Source organism: Dipodomys ordii, unplaced genomic scaffold (assembly GCF_000151885.1).
Source record: "Dipodomys ordii isolate 6190 unplaced genomic scaffold, Dord_2.0 Scaffold83, whole genome shotgun sequence".
NCBI classification, from domain to species: Eukaryota; Metazoa; Chordata; class Mammalia; order Rodentia; family Heteromyidae; genus Dipodomys; species Dipodomys ordii.
This window is the reverse complement of record NW_012267299.1, coordinates 3,715,166-3,741,192: the sequence shown is the minus strand read 5'-3', so window position 1 is coordinate 3,741,192 and position 26,027 is coordinate 3,715,166. Positions and strand designations below refer to the sequence as shown.

The window sequence follows — 26,027 nt, the reverse complement described above, 5'->3', positions numbered from 1 at the left end:
TAGGAAAAGGATGTCAAAGAGGTGGGAGGAGATGAGTTTGAGAGGCAGAGAAAGGTAAAGGGATCAGTAGAGTTAGACTTTTCTGAGGGGCCAAGATGAAAAGATATGGGAATTTGTGATGATAAATTATAGGTCACAAGTTACTTCTAAGAGAGTAACTTAAGGAATACATGTATTACTTGTAACTTAATGAAATGGGTAAATAGTGAGTAAAATGAACACAATAAGAACAGTTGGGGAATCGCTTGTTTGAAAGTTGGAAACCTAAGATTATGAAAAACTTAAAGGAAAATATTCTGACCACTCACATATACCCCAGATGCTCTTCACAGCTTCAGTGAATGTGCCCTTTGTATTATTTTATGTTACAGACAAATACCTGTTAACATAACCTTGTGTTTTTCTTCCTTTATTCTAGGTTATGTGTACTGACTAGGTTCATCTTCATACTGTCTCCACATGTCTAATTCCTGTCCCATCTTTCTGGGCCTAGTTCAAATATCTCCTCCTTAAAACCATCTCTTCCATAGCCTCAGTAATCTTATACTAAAACTAAAAATACTTCAGTCATTTGTCATGGAGGTTATTACTTTTTATCATGTACTGCTTTTATTACTAATGGACATGGAATTGAAGCTTTACAGAAACTTTGTTCAGTGTCTTTGTATTATTCTGGAAAAAGTACAGACTTAGAATTTAAGAGGTCTCATTTTTAATTTCGAGTTCCTTTACATTTGACTATATGACTTAGGCCAAGTTTTTATTTCATCTCCCTAAATTTCGGCTTTCTTATCAGTAAAATGCCTGTGTCAGAAAAGGGAAGTATGCCAGTAGTTTTTGTTGGTAATCCTAGCTACTCAGAAGGCTGAGATCTAGAAGATTGTGATTCGACAACAGCCCAAGTTGAAAAGTTTACTCGACTCATCTCCATCATAACCAGCAAAACAAAGGGCTAGAGCTTTGGTTCAAGTGGTAGTGTTACCCTAGCAAGCTATGAGGCCCACATTTCAAACTCTAGTACTGTATTGATGATGATGATGGTGATGATAATGATGATGATGACGATGACGATGATGATGATGTGGGAAAGATACATGATTTACAGAATCTAGCAAAGATGGATTTTCTTCACTTCTTTCTCATCTTGATTTCTTTGCCTATAGCTCATACCATACAACTTTTAGAAATTATTGAATTAACAATTTCTTTGCTATTACTGTAATCATAAAGGATACCTTAATTTCTAGGCTGTTATTAGTTCATAAGGATTAATGTTGTTTTATTGCTATTGTTTATAAAAGGAATTCTTTTTTCCATTAATATCTTCCACAGAAGATACTATTTATTTAGTACATTTATATATATGCAGAATTATTTGATGACTAATAGTGCTATGAACAAACCATAATAAAATTTAAATATATTCAAATTAGAAATATACCTTAGAAAAAATAGTAACAGGAAAAATTATTATGCCTTAGTAGCCTCAATTGTAAAGATATTTATCTTTTAAAAAAACATTATCATTCAAACAGAAACTAAGCTTTGGAGGGACCAAAAAGATGCTCCCTAGACAAACAAAAGCCCAAGGTTTGGCAGTACATGGTAGCATGTACTCTTAATTTTCCTTCTTATCCTAACAGATTGAAATGTGTTTTAGTGCTAATGGACAGAATTATATTCCAGAAAAATGTAAGATTTGAAATCCTAAAATTAGTCTATGATGTCAAGATTAATTTTTTGAAAAGTTATACTTCACAAGTACTAACAAATGGTGATGATGAACAGTCTGAAAGATTTTGACAACATTGTAAATCTTCAGTCACTTGAAAAAAATCAGTATATTAAAGTAGTTTTTAATGATCAGTATAGACCCTTTTCTGTCTCACTTTGTCTTTTTTGAATTTCTATTCATCATTGTTCACTTCGTATAATACTTCAATGGCATATCTAAATCTTTGACTGTTTAAGGATAGGTTCTTAGAAGCAAGAATGTGTTCATTTTCTCTTTAAAATTATGAAGTCTCTATGCAAAGTAGAAGTAAGATTCATGTACAATAAATAATATAATCAATAGCTATTCCTCCATGACAAACAGTAATAAATTTTAAGCATAGACCTGTAAATAGTAGCTACTTTTTATTGAATATGTATTATGTGTGTTCAATAATATATATACCTTATCCATATTATATAATGAGAAAATACTGAGTTTTAGGTAACTAATGTTACTCAGCTTGTAAGTGATAGAGATGACTTTTAAAATTAGTCCTTTCTGAATCCAAGTTAATTGTTTAATCACTGTTCTATTGATTCTGCAGTAGTGTTTTATACAATGTGAACTTTGCTTCATTCTTTGTACACTTCACATTTGAAGTATATATAAAGCCTAGAAATATATCATTTCCTGTTTAAGACATGCAAACTAAACTCCACCTCAAAGACTTAGCATTCAAAAAATACCATCCTGAATTACTTACCAAATTAAGAAAAATGTGAAAAGTAGTATAATAGAAATGGATGTGGCTAGTAGATAGAGGAAAAATATAGTTGTTATCACCAGTGCGGGGCCTATCCAGTTACATTTTCCTTGAGATAACTAAACTTTAGATTTCTAGAATTGTGTCTATAAACTTTCAAGAAATAAAAAGTACTTGCATCCATTTGAGATGTACATTTCTAGCAACTGAACTTGGTAGTGACCATGAGTAGTAAGAGGAGCTGCAGTATGGTGAAATCTGTTTCTATACTAATTCAATGAAGAGGAAAGGGAGAGTCTAGGAGAAGTTCAAGGCCTGGTCATTGGTAATGGTTTCATGACCAATAGTTATATTTTAGAAGGAATAAGTGTAGGATATATTATTTTGAAATATCTGACCTGTTTTCTTTCTAGACCAGAGTCTTTGAAATGTAAGTAATGCAATGTGCTATACAAGCAAAATGAATACCAGATTTTAAAGATTTGTACAAAAATGTCACATTAATATTTTCTATATTGCTTGGTATAGAATTTTAAGGATAATTTAAAAGTTTGCGGTGTGTAGGGGTGTGTGTGTGTGTGTGTGTGTGTGTGTGTGTGTGTGTGTGTGTGTTTTACTTTGGAAAGATGTAGCTTCTGGAAAACTTTAAATTACTTGTATGTCTTACCTTAAATTTCTGTTGGTTAGCATGAAGATTTGTAACAGATGGTTACAAATGCAGGCCCCAAATCGAGTCAAAAGATCTAGAGTTGAGAATAATTTATGTATGAGTGTTAGTTTATCTCATGAGATTTTATAAAAATGTCTGAGTACAGTGGATAGAGAAGAAAAATGCTAACAACTTATAAGGAGGAAGTAAAAGTAAACTGGAGGACTGAAAAGTCATGATGCTAAAATGCTAAGAAGTCTGATTAGGACAGAATTTCAGGAAGGAAGTAGTTAACATTGTTGAGTGATAGAGAGGCCAAAGAAGAGAAGAACTGAGAAAAGACCATTGAATTTGTGTGATATATATCGAAGCAGTTTCAGTAGAGTACAAGAGAGATAGATTGCAAGAGATTATGAAGTAGACTCTACATATAGACTATCCTTTCAGGAACAGAATCCATTTGTGAAGATAATAATCACTTGATCTGAATAGAATCCAGAGAAACTTAAGCATATTTGTTTGTTCAATGAAAGGAGTAGGAGTAGCCTGACATTGTAAAGAGAGAGAAGTTAATTTCTATTGTAAAGTTCCAAGCCTGCATGCACACAGAAATCATCAGTAGAACTTGTTACACGGGCAGATCCATGGCAACATCTCATGGCTCACATTACGTATTCCCAGCAGTTTTGTCTTCTGGAACAGGTCCTAGGGGGAAATGCTTAACCCAGTTCTACAATTTCTCCCAGGAGAAGCTGTAATGTGTCCATAGGGCAGTTGAGAAAATTAAGAGAACTAATGAATCACTGGTAAAAAGACTGACCATAGCATATTTATCACCTAGAGTGGATACAAAGCCAATGAGAATCACTATGGTGCTGTGATAGACCAGGAACTATGCTTAAGGAGTTGGCTTTGATTGTTAGGAGTATGAGCAACTTGAGCAGGAAGAAAAGGATAAATAAAGACTTAAAAGGTAGTGGACTCTTAAAAGGTAGTGGATTTTTAATCTGAAAGGATAGCTTCAGAATTCAAAGATCTTGAAGGCTGATTTTAAAATAGGACTATTTGTATCTGATGTCACGAGGCCTATCAATTTCTAAATCTAATACAGGTTAGTGAATGGTAGAAAGGCCTGGGATTTAAAATCAAGAAGAATCCCTAAATATTCACTCAATGTGGAATGATTTAGATTTTAGATTTTACTAATTCTTCGCTTCAATAACTTTGACTCTTATTTCCAGAAGGGGAGGCCTTCCATGATCCATGCCTAGCTGTGGCTGGCTGTAGAGTTGATGTTTGACGTTCAAAGATACAATATGAAGAGCTTTAACTATTCACAAGTGACCCTAAAGGTTTACATTAATCAAACTTCTGTTACTATAATGAAATACCTGAGATTGGCTAATTTTACAAACAGATATTTATTTAGCTCACGGTTTTGGATACTGGAAGGCCAAATAGTATAGCAGACTCTGGCAGGACAATCTGCAACACCTGCTGGGTCACTCCATGACAGATGACCATGAAACAGAGAACTAGAGATACTTGGATGTACCAAGACCCCTTCCATCCCTATCAGCCTAAGGATCTCCCACTGGTGACACCTCTTCACCACTAAATACCATCATCATTGGGACCAAGTCTCCAATACATGAACCTTGATCAGTAGTGCTTAAACCATCCTGAATCCAGGAATTCATCATGTCTTTTTATTTCTTCTTCTCCTCCTCCTCCACCTCCTTCTCCTCCTCCTTCTTTTTCTTTTATAGTTATGTTTCTTTATAACAAATAATTGCATACAGAAATAAAATTACATCATTCACTTTTTTTGTTTAGCAAAACAAGTAAATTATATAATGCTAGTACATATATAATGCTAGTACATTATATGATTAAAAATAACTTTCTTTTTCTTTATAGTGAAGAGCTCAGAAAAGAAGCTAGACAGTTAAAGAGGGAATTGTTAGCAGCAAAACAAAAAAAGCTAGAAGATGCAACAAAAATGGAGAAAAGAAATGAAGGTAAGGACTTTGCAGTTTCTCTTGATGTTGGTTTTTATTTACCACCCTCCCCTCCAGCTTCCTCCTTTCCTTCTCCATTCCAGCTTCCCACTTCCCTCCTTCTTGAGATTTTTGTTTGCTTTCCCCTACTTGCTTTGAACGGGTAGCCAATAAAATAAATTTCTATTTAGAGCATTTTTCAAAGAAGAAAATTTGATGGAAAGATGGTTATAATTGTGGCTCTTAAGCAGGCTTAATGAGCATTAACAGTATTAAAAATAAAACAAAACTTAATGCTACCATAGCACATAACTGGATTGTAAGTGGACAAGAATGAAATGTTCATTTTTTTGTATGTGTGTACTCTAAAACATTTCAGACCTATGTTCAAGGTTTATGTGAACATTTGTGTGTTGGTTTGGATAGTATTAAATACATAATGTTGGTTTTCACTTGTTTTTACTTTATGTTGACATAGAAGATCTAAATATTGATAAAAATGATCAAAATAATACCTTGCTGTTTATGCTGGTTAATATAGTCTGTGATTCACTATAAATTTTATTAAGCTAGAATAGCTTTAGAAAAGCTATTTTATTTCATGAAAAAAAAAATTTTTTTTTTTGGTCTGGTCCTGGGGCCTGAACTCTGGGCTTGGGCGCTGTCCCTCAGCTCTTCAGCTCAAGGCTAGCGCTCTACTTGAGCCACAGCGCCACTTCTGGCTTTTTTCTTTTTGCTTATGTGGTGCTGAGGAATTGAACCCAGGGTCTCAGGCATGCAAGGCAAGCGCTCTACCACTGAGCCACCTTCCCAGCCCCGAAAAAATATCTTTAATTTACTATAGAACTTTTTTTTTTTACCTGAGAAAGTATAAAGGTTAGTTTCCGAAATTACAGCTTAGAACTCTCAAGTCTCTTTTCTTTTTGAAATAACAAATTGTATTGTAGATTCACTTTCAAGCCAAATTTGAAATTTTATTCCATTGCCTGTAAAAGCATGTACTAAATTTGATGTAATAGATTTGCTTTTGCATACTTATATCCACTGTATTCTCATGTTTATGTGAAGCTTGAAGATTCCTATGGCCTAGAGTTTTGAGAGTCACTGATACTATATTACAAAAAAAAAAGATGAAACATATCTTGCCATAAAGAACAAAACTGCAAAATTCAAACAACATATTAGTGTTTTAAGTAGCAGAAGTAATACTACATAACTCTGAACTATATCCTCAATTACTTACATTTCATGAAGTTTTGAAAGCCACTGAAATAAAATATATATTTGAATGAAACTAACTGCTAAGACAAAATTAACTCATCTGTAATAGCGCAAATTATAAACTATATGTAAAAGAAAAGTTAAATTTACATATAACTTGAAGGAAGTAAGAGATTTGGCCCAACCGTTAGAGCATAAGCCTTTTTAGCTAAGCAATTGAAGCCTGGCGCCAGTGGCTCACACCTGTAATCCTAACTACTCAGGAGGCTGAGATCTGAGGATCACAGTTCAAAGCCAGCCCAGGCAGGAAAGTCCATGAGACTCTCATCTCCAATAAACCACTAGAAAACCGGAAGTGGTGCTGTAGCTCAAGAGGTAGAGTGCTAGCCTTGAGGTGAAGAGCACAGGAAAGCGCCCAGGCCCAGAGTTCAAGCCCCATGATGGATGGGGAAAAAAAAAAGCGAGGCAAGAACACAAGGTTCCGAGTTCAAGAACTATAACCTAGAATAAAAACAAGATGTACCGGCAATATGGAAAGTTTGAAGAACTATTGTTTATTTTGAATTATACATATTTACCCCCAGGGAATTTTTTCTTATAACTGTATTAGACACCTGAAAGCAATCCATTGAACTGGATCAATCACTTGCTTATAATTTTTATTCATTTTGAGTAAAATAATATTTATGAATATCCTTGTACCTTAAGAAATGTACCAGCATTGGGCTGGAAAGGTGGCTCAGTGGCAGAGCTCTTGCCTTGCATGTATGAGGCCCTGGGTTTGATTCCTCAGCACCACATAAGCAGAAAAAAAAAGCCGGAAGTGGCACTGTAGCCCAAGTGGTAGAGCGCTAGCCTTGAACTGAAGAGCTGAGGGTCAGTGCGCAGGCCCAGAGTTCAGACTGGACCCTTCCCCCCCCCCCAACAAAAAAGAAGAAATGTACCAGCATGGAGTGCCAGTGGCTCTAGTTTATAATCCTAGCTACTTAAGAAGCTGAGATCTGAGCATCATGGTTTAAAGTCAGCCCAGGCAGAAAAGTTCATGACACGTTTATTTCCAACTAACCACCAAAAAGCCAGAAATGGAGCTATGGCCCAAATGGTAAAGTGCTAGTTAGCCTTAACTAAACAGGCTCAGCAACCATGCCCCGGCCTGAAGTTCAATGAAGCCTCAGGACTAGAACACACACAAAAACAAAAGAGAGAGAGAGAGGAAAGAGAGCGAAAAGAAAGGAAAGGAAAAGAAAAGAAAAAGGGAAAGGTGCCACAGTTAGGTTATGAAGTTAGAAATGCATGGTGCTTGCCTTTGTAGTCCATGATCAAATAGGAATGAGATAAATGCAATAAAAAATAATTATAGTAATTCTGTACAGTTGAAAGACTATATGTGTATTTATTTGCCTTTGAGATACTAAATATAATTAAGAAAGATTTGAATCTTAAAAGACTGAATTTTTAACACAAAAGTTAATATTTGAATCTTTAGTCCATGTAGGTGAATGATGATAGTCTCAAAAATCTTTTGAATGTCATGGTTAGAGATTATGAGGAATTATTTTTCTGAATGTTATTTTCCTCAACAAAATTTCTGGATTTTCCTTAACTCTGAGTGACAATTGAAACTGGCTTCCAAAACAGTGGGGGTAATTTACTTGTTGGCTTTTATTTTGTTTTCCGATTTTTGAATAGCCCATTTTATTTGGAAAAAATACAAGACTTACAAGAAAGTTGCAAAAATAATCCAGTTCCCATGGGTGTGTGTGTGTGTGTGTGTGTGTGTGTGTAAAAATACAATAATCCAGTTCCCATGGGTGTGTGTGTGTGTGTGTGTGTGTGTGTGTGTGTGTGTCTGTTTATGTCATTTCTGGTGCTTGAACTAAGGGCCTGGGAACTTCCCTGAGCGTTTGCATTCAAAGCTAGTTCTCTTACCACTTGAGCCAAAGCTCCATTTCTGGTGCGATGTATTTTCTTTTTTTTTTCTTTTTTTCTTTCTTTCTTTTCTTTCTTTTTCTTTCTCCTTCCTTCCTTCCTTCCTTTCTTCCGTCCTTCCTTCCTTCCTTTTTATTTGTCCTGAGACTTGAACTCGGGCCTGGGTTTTGTCACAGACCTCCTTTTACTCAGGGCTAGAGCTCTACCACTTGAGCCACAGCACCACTTCTGGCTTTTTCTGTGATTAATTGGGAATAAGAGTCTCATGGACTTTCCTGCCTGAGCTGTTTTTGAATCACGGTCCTCAGGTCTGAGCCTCCCATGTATTTTCAATATTAAGATCTTTCATAGTCAAGAGCCATGCATCTCTTTCATAAGGACCTGGTCCTTTCAGTTTACTACTATCCCTTGAACTTTTTTTTAATTTCTGGTATTGCAGGCTGCTCCTGCATTCTCCCTTCTGGAATCACAAAGCAATGCTGATTCCTGTCAGCCAGGTTTTGCCTTTAGAACCCACAAGCTAGATCTTATTTTGATTCTGATATTTTTAAAGTGCTATTAGTAGCCATGTTATCACCACCTTGTTAGAAGGCTTAATGATATCCTTTCTTAGAATGTATTTATGATGCACAAGATGCATTACATTTTTTCTTGGAATTAAATTTCCAGTCAGCTTCCTTTGATCTTTTAAAGTTGGATAGTATTGGTAATAAATCATAGAAAATTGTTTATTGTGGAAGATTTGTGAATTTCAGCTATGCAATTTTTAAGACTGGAAGTATTTTTTACTCTGCGATTACAAATGATACCATGAGCTATCTTACAGCATAACATTATAGAAACAAAGCAGAATTTTAAACATCTTTCAGTGTATATCAGAACTTAGGCTGTCTTGCCAGTCTGTAGATATTCCAAGGATAAAGCTAACTGAATTCTGGGAACACATCCAGAAGTTCTCATGTGTAGTTGTATAGTAAGGATCTTCACTTAAAAAGAAGTGGGAAAGTGTTATTTGACCTTGACTCTGAAACTTCATGCATCAATTGAACTGAATACTCTCTTGGACCTGTTCAGGAAAGCCTTTTTGATTATGCTATGTGGCTTACATATCTGGCTTTTATAAAGCATTTTATTTTAGTCTAACACTACAGTGAACTGTTCTGGTAATTCTGTATGACTTAGTCTTTTGAACAACAACAACAGAAAACATATTAATTTGCCAGTAAAGTTTGAAGCAGATAATTAATATTTTTAAATGCCTTTTAGATCATTTAAAGTAGCAGATCATTGTATAATATAAACAAGATTGCCACATGAATTTCCACCTGTTGCATGTGCTATACCTCCTAGTATATGGAAATATGTATATACTAGAAATACATTAGCTTTTGCCAGGCATCAGTGGCTCACACCTGTAATCCTAGCTACTTAGAAGACTGAGACTTGAGGATTGTGGTTCAAAGCCAGCCCAGGCAAGAACATCTATGGTACTTTTATCTTCAGTTTACCACCAAAAAGCTGGAAGTGAGAAAAATCTAAGGGACATCATCTAGATCCTGAGTTCAAGCCTTAGGACTGGAGAAAAAACAAACATGAATTTGGTATTATTAATGATAATTTTTGTGACAGTGCTGTCCAGTATTTTGGACTACTCTATTTTCTCATAAAATAAGTAGGGAAATATTAGAATCCCTAGAGTTACTAACAGTGGAGTTATTTAAATCCAACTGATTCTCTTTTTGTAAATGCAGGGGTAAAATGCCTCATAATTCTTTAGCTTTCCTATAGGAAGTTAAACAGTAAGAAAACCTCTGATAAACCTATATTACTCTATAAATACAAGAATTTTGTATTTGTAAGAAGAAAAAAATGGCTATTCCTAGGTTCATGTTGTTTCTTACCTAAAGTTTATAAGTTGAAAATATGAGCTTTAATACGTGTTAATATAGTTAAAGCCCATATACAAAAATCTGACGAAAGCCATACCAACACATCTGACATACTTAAAATCCCAGAACAAATTTCCTGTTCATGCTTTTCAAAATTGTACTTCTATAATAATACTCTTTGTTTTCACAAGCTGTCTGTGTGAATACGTTAATGCTTAAGTAAAGCTTTGGTTTTATGATTCCACCTGAAAAGTCCTAACACTTGCTGACTATTGACAGTTCATTTTAGAATTTAGTTTGTGATGCTTGGAATCATTGGGAAGTACTTATTAGACCAAGAAAAACTTGTATCTTAGTGTCTATGCATTAAAATACTTGTGTGGGCATGCTTATTACATGAATGCAGTTCTGCCATTAAGCCAGGTGCTCTAATAGGCATGATACTTTCTTTAGGAATTCCATTGTTTTAGGATTCTGTTCTAGAATTCTGTTGTTTCTTTGATCAAGAGATTAATATTTCATTGATTTTTATACTCTTTACCCAAATGTGTAGTGACAATTAAGGAATGATATCTAGTCATAGTTGTATTTTTTAATCTACTCTATTGTACTACACAAGTTACTTTAAAACCTAGACCTATCTGTTGTTAATATATAAATTTGAACGCCTCTTCTATTCCTTGTATCATAGGAATGTTATGTAATAGATTATGTATACTTAGAGATACATATTATATAATTGTAACTTTATGATTTTGCACTTTTCTATCATTTACTTTTAAAGATTCAAGATAATGTATATGACAATGTTTTAGTACATAAAGGAAACAATATCAAATAATATGCCATAATTACAGTCATATATAATTGACTTTTAACAGCATTAAACTTAATTTCCAAATTTCAGAATTGAATTGAATGCAAAATCAGCAGCAGGGCTACCCTGTGCCCCAATTTAGGTAAATAAAGTGTGTGGCATATTTTTTTTTAGATAGCAGCAGTGTCTAAAAAGAAATGTATGACAGGACACTCCTATTTACAGCCTGAAGTATCTGTAGTCCCATTCTAAATCACTCCAGCCTCTCCATAGGACTGGTTTGGGAGGTAATAAATTTTGAATGAGATTGATAATTAATTAGAGATAAAGTTGGTTTCCTGTGTTGGCTCTCTCAGGTTCTTTACTAAACTACCAAATCCTTTTCATTAAATTATATTTAAGTCCTGTCGGGTTTTTTTTTTAAGTTTCATCATTTCAAACCCAGTGACAAACTGAACATAGTGACATAGGGGTTCAGGTTTAAACATATTCTCTAATCAGCTTTAGGGAGATAAAATGTCAGATCCTGAGCAGACAATGCTTGCTCTATGATTAGTGCCAGAAATTAGAGGAAGAGGGCAATCTGAGCTTATAAATCAAGGAAAAAATTTAAAGCCTCTTCATGAAACACATCCCTTAGGTTCTTAATACCTCTCAAATTTCGTTGGGCCATTTCCAGTTGCTTTACACTATCTTTTTAATACTCGATTAAATCACACTAGGACCCCTCAGGCTTGATATACTATGAAAGTTACAGTTTTTGACTATTTTTCTTCCATCAAATATATAATGTTAAACCAGCTTATCTTGGTTTTTATAAGAAACAGAAGCTCTCCTGTAGCACTTGCTGTGTTATACCTATTCACACAGATTTAATCCTCATTGAGCAAAGAGGTCCCTTACTCAGGGCTGTTAATGTTCTGTTAAGGTATTATTGGATCATCATTTTTTCTTGGAGACTGAAAGTATCAGGACTTCATTTTCCCAATAGTCTGCTCTTCATCTCGGTGTTACTTGATTTACTTCATTTACTTGAGAATGTGAAAGTATATTTGTACTTGATTCAGAGAGCCTTACACATCATCTGTCATTTTCAATTTCCTCTCACTTAGAGGGTGTTGCTAACAAATTCATTATCTGGATTTTTAAATTCAAAACAGATTAAAGAATAAGTTAAAGGAATGAATTTTATGGTATGTGTCATATATCTCCATTTTTTTTCAATATTTTTAAAAGATAAATAACTAGAAAAGCAAAACCCAAAGTTTTTGTAATTATAAAAGTAGAGCAAGTTGTAATACAAAGTGAAAAAATATGGATCACAATAGATGGAAAATTTGATGAGGGTATGCAAAACCCTGGTTTTGGTCACCAGCACCACAAATATATAGTAATAAAATAGTTACTGATAGCAATTATGTACTATATATTTCACAAAGTTAAAATTGTAATTTTTTTGACATAAAGAACTGAAGAGATAGGTATGTTTAACCTGATTACATCCAAATAATGTACCAAAACATACCAGTTAAAAAACATGCCAGTTGGGGCTGGGAAGGTGGCTCAGTGTAGAGCGCTTGCCTTGCATGCCTGAGGCCCTGGGTTCGATTCCTCAGCACCACGTAAGCAAAAAGAAAAAAAGCCGGAAGTGGCGCTGTGGCTCAAATGGTAAAGCGCTAGCCTTGAGCTGAAGAACTGAGGGACAGGCCCAGAGTTCAGGCCCCACGTCCGGACCCAAAAAAGAAAACAAAAATGCTCACCAAGTCATGTCCTTTTTTTTAAATGATTAAGACTTTTTTGATAGGCAGCTGGAGAAATTTGAGTAAAGTCTGTAGAATACATAATATTATGGTATTGATGTTAAATTATTTAGTATGATAATAGTTTTGGAGATACCATCAACTACTTAGAATAAGGAATCATGTTATGTAATAGGGGAGAAGGGAGGAAGAGAGCAATAAGTTGAGCAAAAGTGGTAAAATATTGACATCTGGTGAATCTAGGTGAAAGCTTATGGATGTCAATATACTTTTAGCTTTCTCATACAATTGATGTCCTGAAGATTAAAAAAAAAGTATGGAGGAAATGAGTGGATAAATGACTATGTAAATGAACAGTATATCCTTTGGGAAAAAATAGCAGAAATGTACAAAAGCATAAAAAATAAAAAGTGAAATAATACCTAATGATACATATTACTTTTGCCAAAGATAAGATGATTAATACTGTAATGTTTACTTTTCTGAATTTTATCATCATAACAGAAAAATGTACATGTATATTTTTGCCTCTATATTTTAATTTTATTATAATTTGTAACATACTTTTGAAAATCTTTTTTATTGAAATTACTCATAAGTGGTTAATTTGCTTTAGTAGTAAACAGATGCTTTATTAAGAATAATTCATTGCTGGATACCAGTGGCTCACACCTGTAATCCTAACCACTCAGGAGGCTGAGATCTGAGGATCATGTTTCAAAGCCAGCCCAGGGAGGAAAATCCATGAGACTCTTGTCTCCAATTAACCACCAAAAAAGAAAAAGTGGCTCTGTGGCTCAAAGTGATAGAGCAGTAGCCATGAGCTAGCAATAGGAACTCAGGGACAGTGCCCAGTCGCAGAGTTTAAGCCCCAGGACTAGCAAAAAAAAAAAAAATATATATATATATATATATATATATATATATATATTCTTCATTCTCTTAGTATAAGACATAGAACATGATATAAAGATCATGTGAATGCCAAGTGCTGGTGGCTCACGCCTGTAATCCTAGCTACTCAGGAAGCTGAGATCTGAGGATCGCAGTTCAAAGCCAGTCCTGGCAGGAAAAGTCCGTGAGGCTCTTATCTCCAATAAACCACCAGAAAACCAGAAGTGGCACTATGGCTCAAGTGCTAGAGTGTTTGCCTTGAGCTGAAGAGCTGAGGGACAGCGCCCAGGCCCAGAGTTCAAGCCCCATGACCCACCAAAAAAAAAAAAAGATCATATGAATGTAGATAAGAAATTGCCACTGATAATTCAGCAAGGAAACACTGGAATCAGATAAACATTAGAATCAGATTGGAGGCTAAATTGAAATAATTATAAGTGTGTCCATTTTAGATAGTAAAAGAGGTGATATGTGTGTATGTGTATGTGTGTGTGTGCTCACAAGTGTTTGTACCCACACCACAATAAGACACATTTATTATTTTGTTTTGGTATTAAGATTCTCTCACGGGAGTAATTTATATCATTATTAAAAGTTTGATTAAAAGTTCCCCTTTGGGAATGGAATTGTTAACTTTTCCAGACTGCTGTCAAGACCTTATTTTAACTATGATGTTTTTCTTTTATGTGACACTTTCTGAGGTTTTGCCAAAAATGACATCAAACATATACAGTAATTCATCTGAGTGCTGAGTTTCTTCAACATCTTGCAGCACTTAATCAAATTTGAAAAAGATATTCTTTTTCACAACTTCATAGTGTAAACCTGTGAATATGTTGCATTAAACTGACTTTAGACAATTTAATCTGTGAGGCATTAGACTGATTTTCTTAAATGATTAATGCAATATGATGACAGTTTTAAATAGTTCTATTTTCAAAATTCCTTACAAAAACTCCCAGAAAATGGTACAGTTACAGCATTTGAGTATTAGTATTTTTTTCACCCAAATAAGGTAAGCTCTTGGTTATATGATTAAGAGCTACATAAAAAACGGAAATGGCAGAAAGGACAAAAGGAATAATGAGTTCTCAGAACTAACAAAATAGCAAATATTAGTAATATTTTGGGGTGGTTTTGTTTTTAGAAAAAATCCATAATATGATATAAGATTATGATATTGTGTATTATATTTAAATATGAAAACAAGCTATCCTGAAGGAATATATTAAGTACCAGTAATTCTGCATGTACTGTGCTCTATTTATATTGCACATACCAGTGAAATCATCATGGTATTAGTCCTGGAAGGAACACATAATCCTACTCCACCTGCTACATAGGAGTCAGTCAAATAAAAGGCTGACCTAAAATCCAGCCAGCTTAGGGAGATACCAACATCACAAGCAAAGTTATGGAATTAGAACTCAAGACTCTAATTTCCAGACCAGCGTTGTTTCCCTATACTAAAATTTGAGGCCGCTATGGTGGTGCATGCCTATAGCTCGTGGTAGCAGGGCGCAGAGATGAGAGGGTTGTGCTTTGAGGCAAGCATGGACAAAAATCATTAGTGATATCCTATCTCAAATGGTTGAACACACCAGGTGTAAGTTAAAGAATTCCTGCCAGCCCCCACCAAAATTCAAGATTTTAACTGAAAAATAACAAGATGGGCTGGCAGCATGGCTTAAGTGGTAGAACACTTCGCAAGAACAAAGCTTTAAATTTGTCTTAATATTTAAATATATATAAATATATGTGTGTACATATACAAAAATATAAAGAACAATTAAGACTTTAAAATAAAAGTTATTGTCTATAAATGTTTTTAATGTAATAGTTGACACTAAAAGCTTAGTAGGAGCCAGGCTCCAATGTCTCATGCCTGTAATCCTAGCTACTCAGGAGGTTGAGCTCTGAGAATCACAGTTTGAATCCAGCCAGGCAGGAGTGTATGTGAAATTATTGCCAATTAACCACCAAAAACGCAGAAGTAGAACACTAGCCTTGAGCAAAAAGATTCAGGAATAGCACCCAGGCCCTGAGTTCAAGTCCCAGGACTAGCACATACAAACACACACACACAACACAACTTCCTCTTGCTATATTTTTTCTAGCTTCTTGTCCATGGAGGACCAGCTTATTTTCTTCCTATCAGACAAAAATGGCACAAAGATAATCCATATCAGTAAAGGAAGGAAGAACATATCTACATTTCTATTTCTATTAATCTATCTTTTAGTCTAGAAAGACAAATAGAGAAGATCAAGGAAATTGTTATTAGTGGTATATATAGTTTGTAAATAAATATACAAATGTTTAGGGTAAATAGTCAAAATAGTTTTATTGATAAAGATTCTTTAACAGAAAATTGAACTTGAAGGATAAAGGAAATAATAAAACAAAAAAAAATGTATAGTATGGGGATGGTAAGGCAAAGTGCTGGCTTTTTAAAAATACTGTTCAATAAACTCAGTGAGATTGGACAAGAAAATAAAATACAAATAATCTGTAAGCATTTTTAAAGTATAGGTTTATTATAAATAAATATCTGCTACTAAAAATACTTCCCTTTTCTCAGGCTAATCTAAGAAATAGGATACTAAATATTATTCAGTAGAGAAACTGAATGTAGAGCTATCTCAAATAAACTAATTTATACAAACTCTTCTAGAGTATAAAAGCGGACACAGTTTGCTGTTAAATGTAGGAAATTAATGCAATGTTGAAAATATTTAATAAAGGCATTTACAAAAGAAAATTGTAACCCACCTTTTGTTTTAATTTAAAACAAACACTAGCAGATCATATGAATGAAATCAAGGGCAAAACAATAGAGCCTGGAAGAGACTCACACCTGTAAAAAGTAGCACTTCAAGACAATGGAGAGCCAAGACCATTTTTAGTAATGATGGTCAGATTTTGGATTAATTTGAGGACCTATAAATCACCAAGCATAAAAATCAATTCCATATGGAATCTAGATTTAAATGGGGCTGATAAGCAAACTTCTAGGTAACATTTTAAGAGAATTTCATTATAGCCTTGTTTTATACAGTTAAGGATTAGGACATAAGCACACGCAAAAATAATCATAAAAGGAAAATAGGCTGAATTTTTATCATTTTAAAAATTAGAACCCCTGTTCATCAAGGCATCTGATATGAGTGGAGAGACAGGGCAGATAGTGGGAAGAGAAATATAGCATAGCCATGATATCAAGGAAAAAAATTAATATTCAATAAAAAAGAAATAACCCAGGGAGAAATTGGCAGGAGATTTCAATGGACCGTTCACAAAGAAAAATACTCAGTCCTATAATTATAAGAAAATTTACTCAATTTCATAAATATTCAGAAAATGTAAATCAAAGCCAGACCACACAGCCTCCAGAAATAACTTTTGAGAAAATGAGTAACAATATCCATTGTTACTAGAAATGTAATACAGTGGAACTCCCATTATTTTGTATTGGGACTATGAATTGATACAATCACTTTAGAAAGCAATAACCATCTTTAGCCAAAGTTAAAAGTACACATACTCCATAAACCACTGATTCTACTCTTACATAGTCATTAGAAATGTAGCCAAGTGCTGATGGCTCTCGCCTGTAATCCTAGCTACTCAGGAGGCTGAGATCTGAGGATGGCAGTTCAAAGCCAGCCTGGGCAGGAGAGTCTGTGAGACTCTTATCTCCAATAAACCACCAGAAAACCGAAAGTGGTGCTATAGCTCAAGTGGTAAAGTGTTCTCATTAAGCTAAAGAGCTTAGGGACAGTGCCCAGGCCCAGCGTTTAAGCCCCACGACTGACAAAAAAAAAAAAAAAAACCCACAGAAATGTATAATGTGTGCAGAAGTATTCACATTAATGTGCTCCATTATAGCTAGAAGCAATAAACAGCATACATACATATATGTCATATATATACATATATATATATATATATATATATATATATAGTAGATGGAAAAAGTGTGCTATGCTTTCTCATACAATTGAATACTATTTTCCAATGAAAACAAAGTTACTATAACTACACATAGAAACATGGACATGTTTTACAAACCTAATGTGGAACAACAAAAGGCAAACACCAACAGAAGTGATAGAATTGCATTCAACTGGTGTGCACAAAACCAAGTTATAGATTTTTTAAAATATTACTAGCAATTTGCTTGAAAAAATTAATGTTATTGTTTTTAGAACAGATGCAGGGGGGTTGTCCTCTAATTTCTTTTCACTCAAGATATTCATTTAGTTGGTGTTCATCTACTCTGTGCAATAGAGAGTGTGGGCTTGTACTATTTTCTCATAACTTTGTCTCTTTTATGCAATATCCATTTCTACATTAGCAAAATATAAATGTTAGAATAAATACAGTCATAATATTCAATGTACATATGTGAAAATGGACTAGGTAACTTGAGATTGGTGGGATTGAGAGAGAAAGGGAAAGCAATAGAAGGGGCAACATTAATCAGGATCCATTATACTCAAATTGATATGTCGAATTGAAACCCTTTTGTACAACATTTTTAAGAAACTATTCCTGTTTAGTAGCATGTGTATACGTGGCCAAAGTTTGAAAAAAGGAGTTTGAGATTCCCATGTGGGAATAGATAATGGCAGCTGTTGTAGGGGACAGAGGGCCACAGCAATGTTTCACCAGGACTAACAAACTACAGCATCTCTGGACTAACTTGCTTGTTTTAACTTTGTGCAGTTTGGGTAGGTATCTCACATTTCATGATATATACAAGATGGAACATGCACACAATAGCAAAATATACTTAAAGATTTGTTTACACTAGATAGTTTTATTCTCTTGGCTTCCAACTTTGTGCTATTCCCAAACCCTTCTCAGTGGCCTTCTCCTGGTTCACCTTCAGCAATGCCATATGACTCAGAACAATAACCTCTATGTCAGTAACAGCAACTACCATTCATAAATTGTTAGCACATGGCAGGCATATATCACAGAGTTGGAGCTGGAAAGATCTGAATGTTTGGTTCTTTCTGTGGTAATAACCTGCAACAGAAAGCCCATGCTCTCTTCACCTCTCTTTGAAGATTTCATTCTCATTCTCACTGAGAAAGAGCACAGCTCAAGTCCATTTTCTTCCATCTTTGGCTGTCTCTTTTACACAGTGTCCAAATAACCTACTCAGATATACCCGCTAAAGATTTTTCTCTTTCAACAATAAAATTATATTTCATGAGCTAATTTTATGTTTTTCTATGCTCATTTAACTATTTTAAAAAATCTACTAAAGAATCCAAGACATAAAGTATATAGAATGCTGTAATTTCTTTTGGTGGCAAATAATAATGTGAGATTTTGATTTTTAAAAGCCAATGTGGTGTCATGGTTAAGATCACAGCCTCTAAATTCAGAAAAGTCTAGATTTTAGTCAGTTATTCCATTTTATGCCCTTGTGATCTTGGATTACATAATATATAGCATATCTATATATTTGTAAGGCCTCCCAGCCTACAACCAATCACAATTTAAGGCATAGGCTGAGATTCTTAAGTATTTCACCAAATGAAACTAAGCACTGAGTAGTCTAAGCTTCAAGAGGAGAAGGAACATCAGGACAACTCCAGTGCCCTCAACAAAGGTGTCCTTGTAGGGATAATCAAAATCCCCATGTAACTGTGAGTTGGTATGCTCATTCCTGGAGAAAACTTGTTCTGTTCTCTCGCAGTTATATGATTGAGACTGAGAAATTAGTTTTAAGTATTTTATGATGTCCATATCTTCTGTTGTATTTCCTCTACTTCCATTTAAGTTCCCAAGTAAAAACCATCTTCTGTAGCTCCTCCATGCATATTTAACTTTGTGCAGTTTGGGTAGGTATCTCACATTTCATGATATGTGCAAGATGGAACATGCACACAATAGCAAAATATACTTAAAGATTTGTTTACACTAGTTTTATTCCCTTGGCTTCCAACTTTGTGCTGTTCCCAGACCCTTCTTGATGGCCTTTACCTGGTTCACCTTCAACAATGCCATATGACTCAGAACAATAACCTCTACTTCAGTAACAGCAATTTCCATTCTAAATAGTTAGCATGTGGCTGGCATATATCACATAATTGTGGAGCTGGAAAGATCTGAATGTTTGGTTCCTTCTGGGTTCTTTCTTGTCTAGAGGAGACAAGTGAGATATTAGTTTTTGGTATTAGTTGTGATATTCCAGTCCAAGTAAGGAACCTGTCACTCTTTCTCTTTTTTTTTTTTCTTGCCAGTATCTGGGGTTGAACTCAAGGTTTGGGCTTGATCAACTTGCTTATTGGTGCTCTACCATTTGAGCCACACTTCCAATCCAGTTTTTTTTACTGGTTATTTTGGAGATGGAGTTTCATGATCTTTTTGAGGGAGGGGGTGGTTGGAATGACTTCAAACTGTAATCTTTTAGATTGAAGACTCCTGAGAAGCTAGGATTACCAATATGAGATGCTGGCACCTGACTGATTATAGCTCCTTTATAAGAACTATTACATTGACACCAGCTGCTTCATGAAAACTGAATTTTGTTAGTTTTTCTATGGATCAGAGGCCCTTATAACTTAATTTAGTGGTTAGTTTAATGTATCAACTTCACTGGTCTACTGGAACACCAGTTCGTTAATGATTATTTTGGATGTGTTATTGGAGATGATTTGGGATTATACTAACATTTAATAGTACTTTAAGGCCAGCCTAATATCAGTGGATTTCATCCAACCAGTTGAAGATCTGAATAAAATTGAAAAGATAACCTTCCTAACATAGGGAGAAACTCATACTGACTGCCTTGAGTTGGGCCTAAGTTTTTTTTTCCCTACCTTCATACATCAACTAAATCATAGACTCTTCTTGAGCCTTAAGCCTGCTGACTGTAACTTAAATGTGTCAGCTGTCCTGGATTTCAGACCTTTGGACTCAGAAGGGAACTATCATCTGCTCTCATGGGGCTGTAGGATGCTGACCGCAGATCTTGAGACTTCTCAACCTCTTTAATCATTAAAGCCAATTGCTTATAATAAAGCTCCACATATACATACATACACATACCTTTTGGTTCTGTTTCTCTGCATAACCTTAAACTGACCATAAGTTTAAAACTAAGCTTTATATATGTGTGCTTAATTGGAGTTAAGAGTCTTAGGGACTTCCTTGCCCAGGCTAGTTTTGAACCACTGTCCTCATGTCTCAGCCTCCTGAGTAACTAGAATTATAGATTTGAGCCACCTGCACCCAGCATTTATTTTATTTTTTAAGGTAAGTTTCTTTCAGCAACATAGTCCCAGTCTTAAAGGGAATGTAAGGAGGAAAGAGGAGTCTTTAAAAAATATATAATCCCCCCCCAAATATGTTAAATCAACAATTTAGCATTCCAGATGGGATGGCAGAAAATAAGCCACTACCCTCACAGAAAGCACTAAAGATGAAGAAGTTCTTCAGACAGCAGAGTAATGATTACCAGGATAGAGGATGGGTGGGATTGAGATGGCGATTTAATGATCCATGATTTCACTTGAAGAATAATCTGGAGATCTAGTCTACAGTACAGTGACTATAGATAGTTAACAGTGTTACATACTTAAAAAAATCTCAAATAAATATGTATATATACATATATACACATATAATAGATTTTAATAGTCATCCCCCAATGTATACATACTTCAAAACACCATTTTGCATACCATAAATATATTTAGTTTTGAATCTTTTTGTTTTTTGAATACTTTTATCTTTTAAGTTAACTTAAATTATAAGCTAAATAAGAATTCCATTTATTTTTTCCTCCTTTGTAAATTAATAAAAACTGTATACTTAAGACCAATTAGTGTTCAGCAATTTCCTTAGATTTGATAGGTATAATATAATCTTAGTTTGGATCCTTTCTGTTCTTCTTTACTCATGGCTTCCAGGTTAACAGTGTCTCCCACTAGGTCTCTTTATAGTGGAGTTTTTTCTCCATTGTATAGAACATCTACCACAGTTCTATCCCTTCTGGACCCTCCGTCCCTGCCTCCCTCCGTAGATATGAAGATATCATTCTCCCAGGCCTTCTCTAGCCTTTAAGACTATAAGAATGAATGGTGTTTTATAAATGTCAGATTGTTTCATAGCAGTTCTTAAAACAATGAGATAATGTCTGCTTGAGGATTTTAAGTTCCATAGAGAAATCCGGGGCATAAATTCAAGTCATTTTTATTATGTTATTTCCATGTATTTTCCCTGTCAATGTAAAGCATTCTTATACCCATTAAAAATACAAATGTTTTGTTTGTGAAAGTTTGTATATAGTTATGTGAATGTGTGCATGTCTTTTATTTAGACTTAATAACTGATTTTTGTTGGTTGTTTTTGTCATTTGGACACAGTAAATTTGTCACTGTAGAGTCAATTTGAAAAGAGAACTCGAATTAAACGTAACATTTAATTCTTATATGAAGATTAAAACTAATAGTTACTAAAATTAAGTGCATTTTCTTCCCCCATAATAACAATTGCCAGTTTAAATCCCCACTGCAATTACAAATACCATTACTGTTCATACAATCAGCAAAGTCAAAACATTTTCATATATTTTCTCCCTTTGGTAGTAGTAGAATTTTAACTCATGGCCTTGCACTTAGCAGACGGGGCTCTACCACTTAAGTCATACTCTTAGCCCTTTTTGTGTTAATTATTTTTCAAATAAAATCTCATTTTTTGCCAAGCTGACCTGGACTGTGAACCTCCTAATCTCAGCCTCCTGAATGAATTCATATTACAGGCATGAATTGCGTACCCAGACTGATAACATCTTCAAAATTGACTTCTACTTCTTTACTCACTGCTCATCTGTTCCTCCATCTGTAGTCTTTTACATTTTTACTGTTTTGTCATGAGTTACTTCATCCATTGCTCTAGCTGTATCTCTCAGTATCTCATCTGATTTTGTTTTTTTGAGAGTTGTACAAAAAGGTTTCAATTCTACAAGTCAAATTATGAGTACAGTGCTTCTTGATAAATGTGCCTCCGCTTTTCTCCATCTTTCCTCATTGCATCTCTACTCAAGCTACTTAGTTCAATACTTACATAATATATATTGTTCTTCCTCCCCCTATTTTGCCCTTCCCCAGAATCCCTTGTAAAAATACTGTAGTTACTTCCTAATTGGTTTCCTGTCTTTGGTATTTTTAGTTTACTTAGTCTCACAATGTACAGTTAGGATACAAAGCCTGAGATTTTTACTCCCAGTTTCATCTTATTCTTTTTGGAACTTTCCTTCACTTTCTGAACCTGTTTATCTTGCAAAGAACTAATGTACGGTCCTTTTGATAACTCATTGATGATGTATTGTTTTACTCTGTACTGATTTTATACTTATACTCATGTAAGTAAAGGAGAGATGCTTGTAAGCATATAATGGAATCTCTAAGTCTCAGATAGGAACTAAACTGTAGAGGGTTATATAGAGTGAAAAGTGCAGGTTAAACTCCCAAAGTTTCTCATAACTATGATTCATCAGTCTTAATTTCTAGTTTCAAGCTTCAAACATGCATTTTAAAAACTACTTACCTAGACACCTAAGTAAACATCTATCTACTCCTTGTATGAACCTCCAGCATCAATCTGTATTCTATACTTAGTGAAATACTGATTTCATTGAAGTAAACCTAATTTCAACTTTCAGTTGGCTTTTTTTTCAGGTAATTTCAGCTAATTTTCTCCTGACTTCTTTTCTACATCTACCCCCCATACTCTCCTTTCTACTGAGTCTTCTTCTTTTATATAATCCTTTAGAATTTTGTACAGCACCTGGTTTAAAATGACCATTCCAAATTTGAATGTCCGCATTCTTGCTACCATCTTGCTCCTTTTTACCATGAACCCAAGAAAACTGTTAGACTGGCCCAACTAATTTTTTTTTTTTTGTCAGTTGTGATGCCTGAACTCTGGGCCTGGGCGCTATCCCTCAGCTTTCCAGCTCAAGGCAAGTGCTCTACCACTGAGCCACAGCACCACTTCTGGCTTTTTCTGCTTATGTGGTACTGAGGAATCAAACCCAGGGCCTCAGCACTCTACCACTGAGCCATCTTCCCAGCATAGCCCAACTCATGTGGAATGGCTGTTAAAGTCAGAGTCCCTGATGAGCACACACAGCTCATGTATTAGTTGTGTCCCAGCTTTGGCATCTGTAGAAATTTCATGTAAATCACTTAGCATACTGCTCAGGGAATGTTGCAAAATAAACCAACTAAAACTGCTTTTGTTTTTTGCTTTTGGGATTTTTTTTGTGGTGGTGTTCATGGGGCTTGAACTCTGGGCCTGGGCACTGTCCCTGAGCTCTTCAGCTCAAGGGTAGTGCTCTACCACTTGAACCACAGCATCACCTCAATTTTCTGGTGGTTAATTGGAGATAAGAGTCTCATGGACTTTCCTGCTTAGGCTGGCTTTGAACCGCAATTCTCAGATCTCAGCCTCTCCTGGTGTGAGCCACCAGTGCACAGCTTAAAATTGTTTTTTTTTCATTCATTGTCTTTCCTATGCTTTTTTTACACTTACACACAAAACTTTGTTTGTACACATGACATCTCTCACAAAAATTTGTACTTAGCATTATGGACCCAAAGAGTGTGTGTGTGTGTGTGTGTGTGTGTGTGTGTGTGTGTGTGTGTTGCAACTATAGATATGTTACTAACATCCCATATGACCTTGGGAAGATTGCTTTCTATGTCCTTCAGTATCTCCATTTGTAAAAATGAAGGACATTTTTGCCAGTTTAGAATTTATTTCAGTCAAGTTTATGTTGAGCAGTTTGTTCTGGTGTTGATGGCGTAGCTGATTTTGAGTGCCCCTTGACTGAGCTGAAATGATGTCAAGAAGAACTAGATTTTCTTTTCTTCCTCTCCATTTTATCATTCTGCTTTCCCCATCTGAACTCCTTCATATACTTCCTTGTTTGTGTCATCCTGGGGACAGCCCTTCCCCTCCATGGGTTTGAACATAGCATATTCTTGCTCTTCTCAGATTTGAATCCTAGGGACAAGAATTTTTGCTTTTATCCCAGAAATCTCAAAAAAAAATCATATTATTTGGATTCCATCATATACAGAAAGCTCCCATTGGCCAGTGTTGAGTCAAGTGCTCGAGATAAGGCAGCACTACAAAACTCACATGGACCCCGAAGTACAGGGAGAGATGATGTCCACCATAGTGGAGACACCAACTTTACATGATGATTGAGAGGACTGTGTCAGATAAAGTAAGAAAAACCTTAAATGTGTACCCATCCTTTTCTCTCTCAAACATTTAGAGTTCTCGTGATAGGTCCTTTCCTCCATTTTTCCCCATATAGATTCTATGTGTTTCACAATCTTGATGGGCTCTTGACTATGCCTTACTCTTTTTACCTGTGTCATGTTGCCTGGACAGAGTTTTAGCCTAAACACCTTCCACCATTTTACCTGTGGAATTTTTGTTCTTTATATCTTACCTCAGATACCTTCATCACCTGTGAACCTTTCCCAAACTCCTTTAGATTCTATCCAAAGTCCTAAAAAAGTATACTTCCTAATACCTTTCAAAGATGATTCACCACTATTCATTTCTATCTCCAAGCTTCCAACACCTAACAATCTCAGTGAACATCTTATGCTACTTAAGAAATTCTTCCTGGGGGGGACCAAGATGGCGACGGGGCAGTAGGGAAACGCCATAGCTCTCTCCAACCAAAAAGAGAGTTCGAGTTCCAACGCTTAATCTCCCCAAGAGACCGACAACAACAAAAAGACGAACACTCAGAGAAAAACCAGAGGTGGAAAATAACAAAAAAAGAGAGGAAAAGAAGAATTTCAGAACAGAGAAGAGCGAAGACACCTCCCCCAACCTTTACTGGCCGCGCGGCAGTGTGCCAAGCCGCCGGCCAGAGCCCCAGAGACACAAGGGGCCGCTTGCAGATCACCAGGTACCGGTTCGCAGAACAGCGGATTGCCAGGAACAGAGAAACCTACCAGCCGGGATTCTCCACGAAGATCCCCCCCCCCCACTCCTCACTCTCCACCAGAGCGGAGAGGCTCCATCTCGCCAAAGCCGCCCGGCACCAGCAGCGCGACAAAGGGACCTGTCGGCAGACCACCCGCCCAATCGGGATCGCAATGACCCGGCGGGGGCCGCCCAACCCAGCCCGCAACCACCCCAACTGAACTCGGATTGCAACAACAACTGACGACCTACACCACACAGAAACAACCAGCTCCAGGGTGAGTACTTCACAGGGGACAGTGCATCCCTCAAGGGAGACCAGAGCTGGAGGGAATCCCCAGACCCTGACCTAGACTCCCTACCCCAACACCCAGACCACAGGACCCACTAAAACTGGGAACTGTTCGAGAGC

The 26,027-nt window shown here is 35.6% G+C and overlaps 1 protein-coding gene across 1 annotated transcript in view; it reads left to right on the top strand.

The window, feature by feature from the left end:
• The window catches only part of Cwc27 (CWC27 spliceosome-associated protein homolog (S. cerevisiae)), a 196,313-nt gene that overhangs the window by 92,250 nt on the left and 78,036 nt on the right, over positions 1 to 26,027 (top strand). The window contains exon 11 of the mRNA XM_013025301.1: positions 5,050 to 5,150. Coding sequence (XP_012880755.1) covers positions 5,050 to 5,150 — 101 coding nt within the window. The remainder of the gene's footprint in view (positions 1 to 5,049; positions 5,151 to 26,027) is intronic.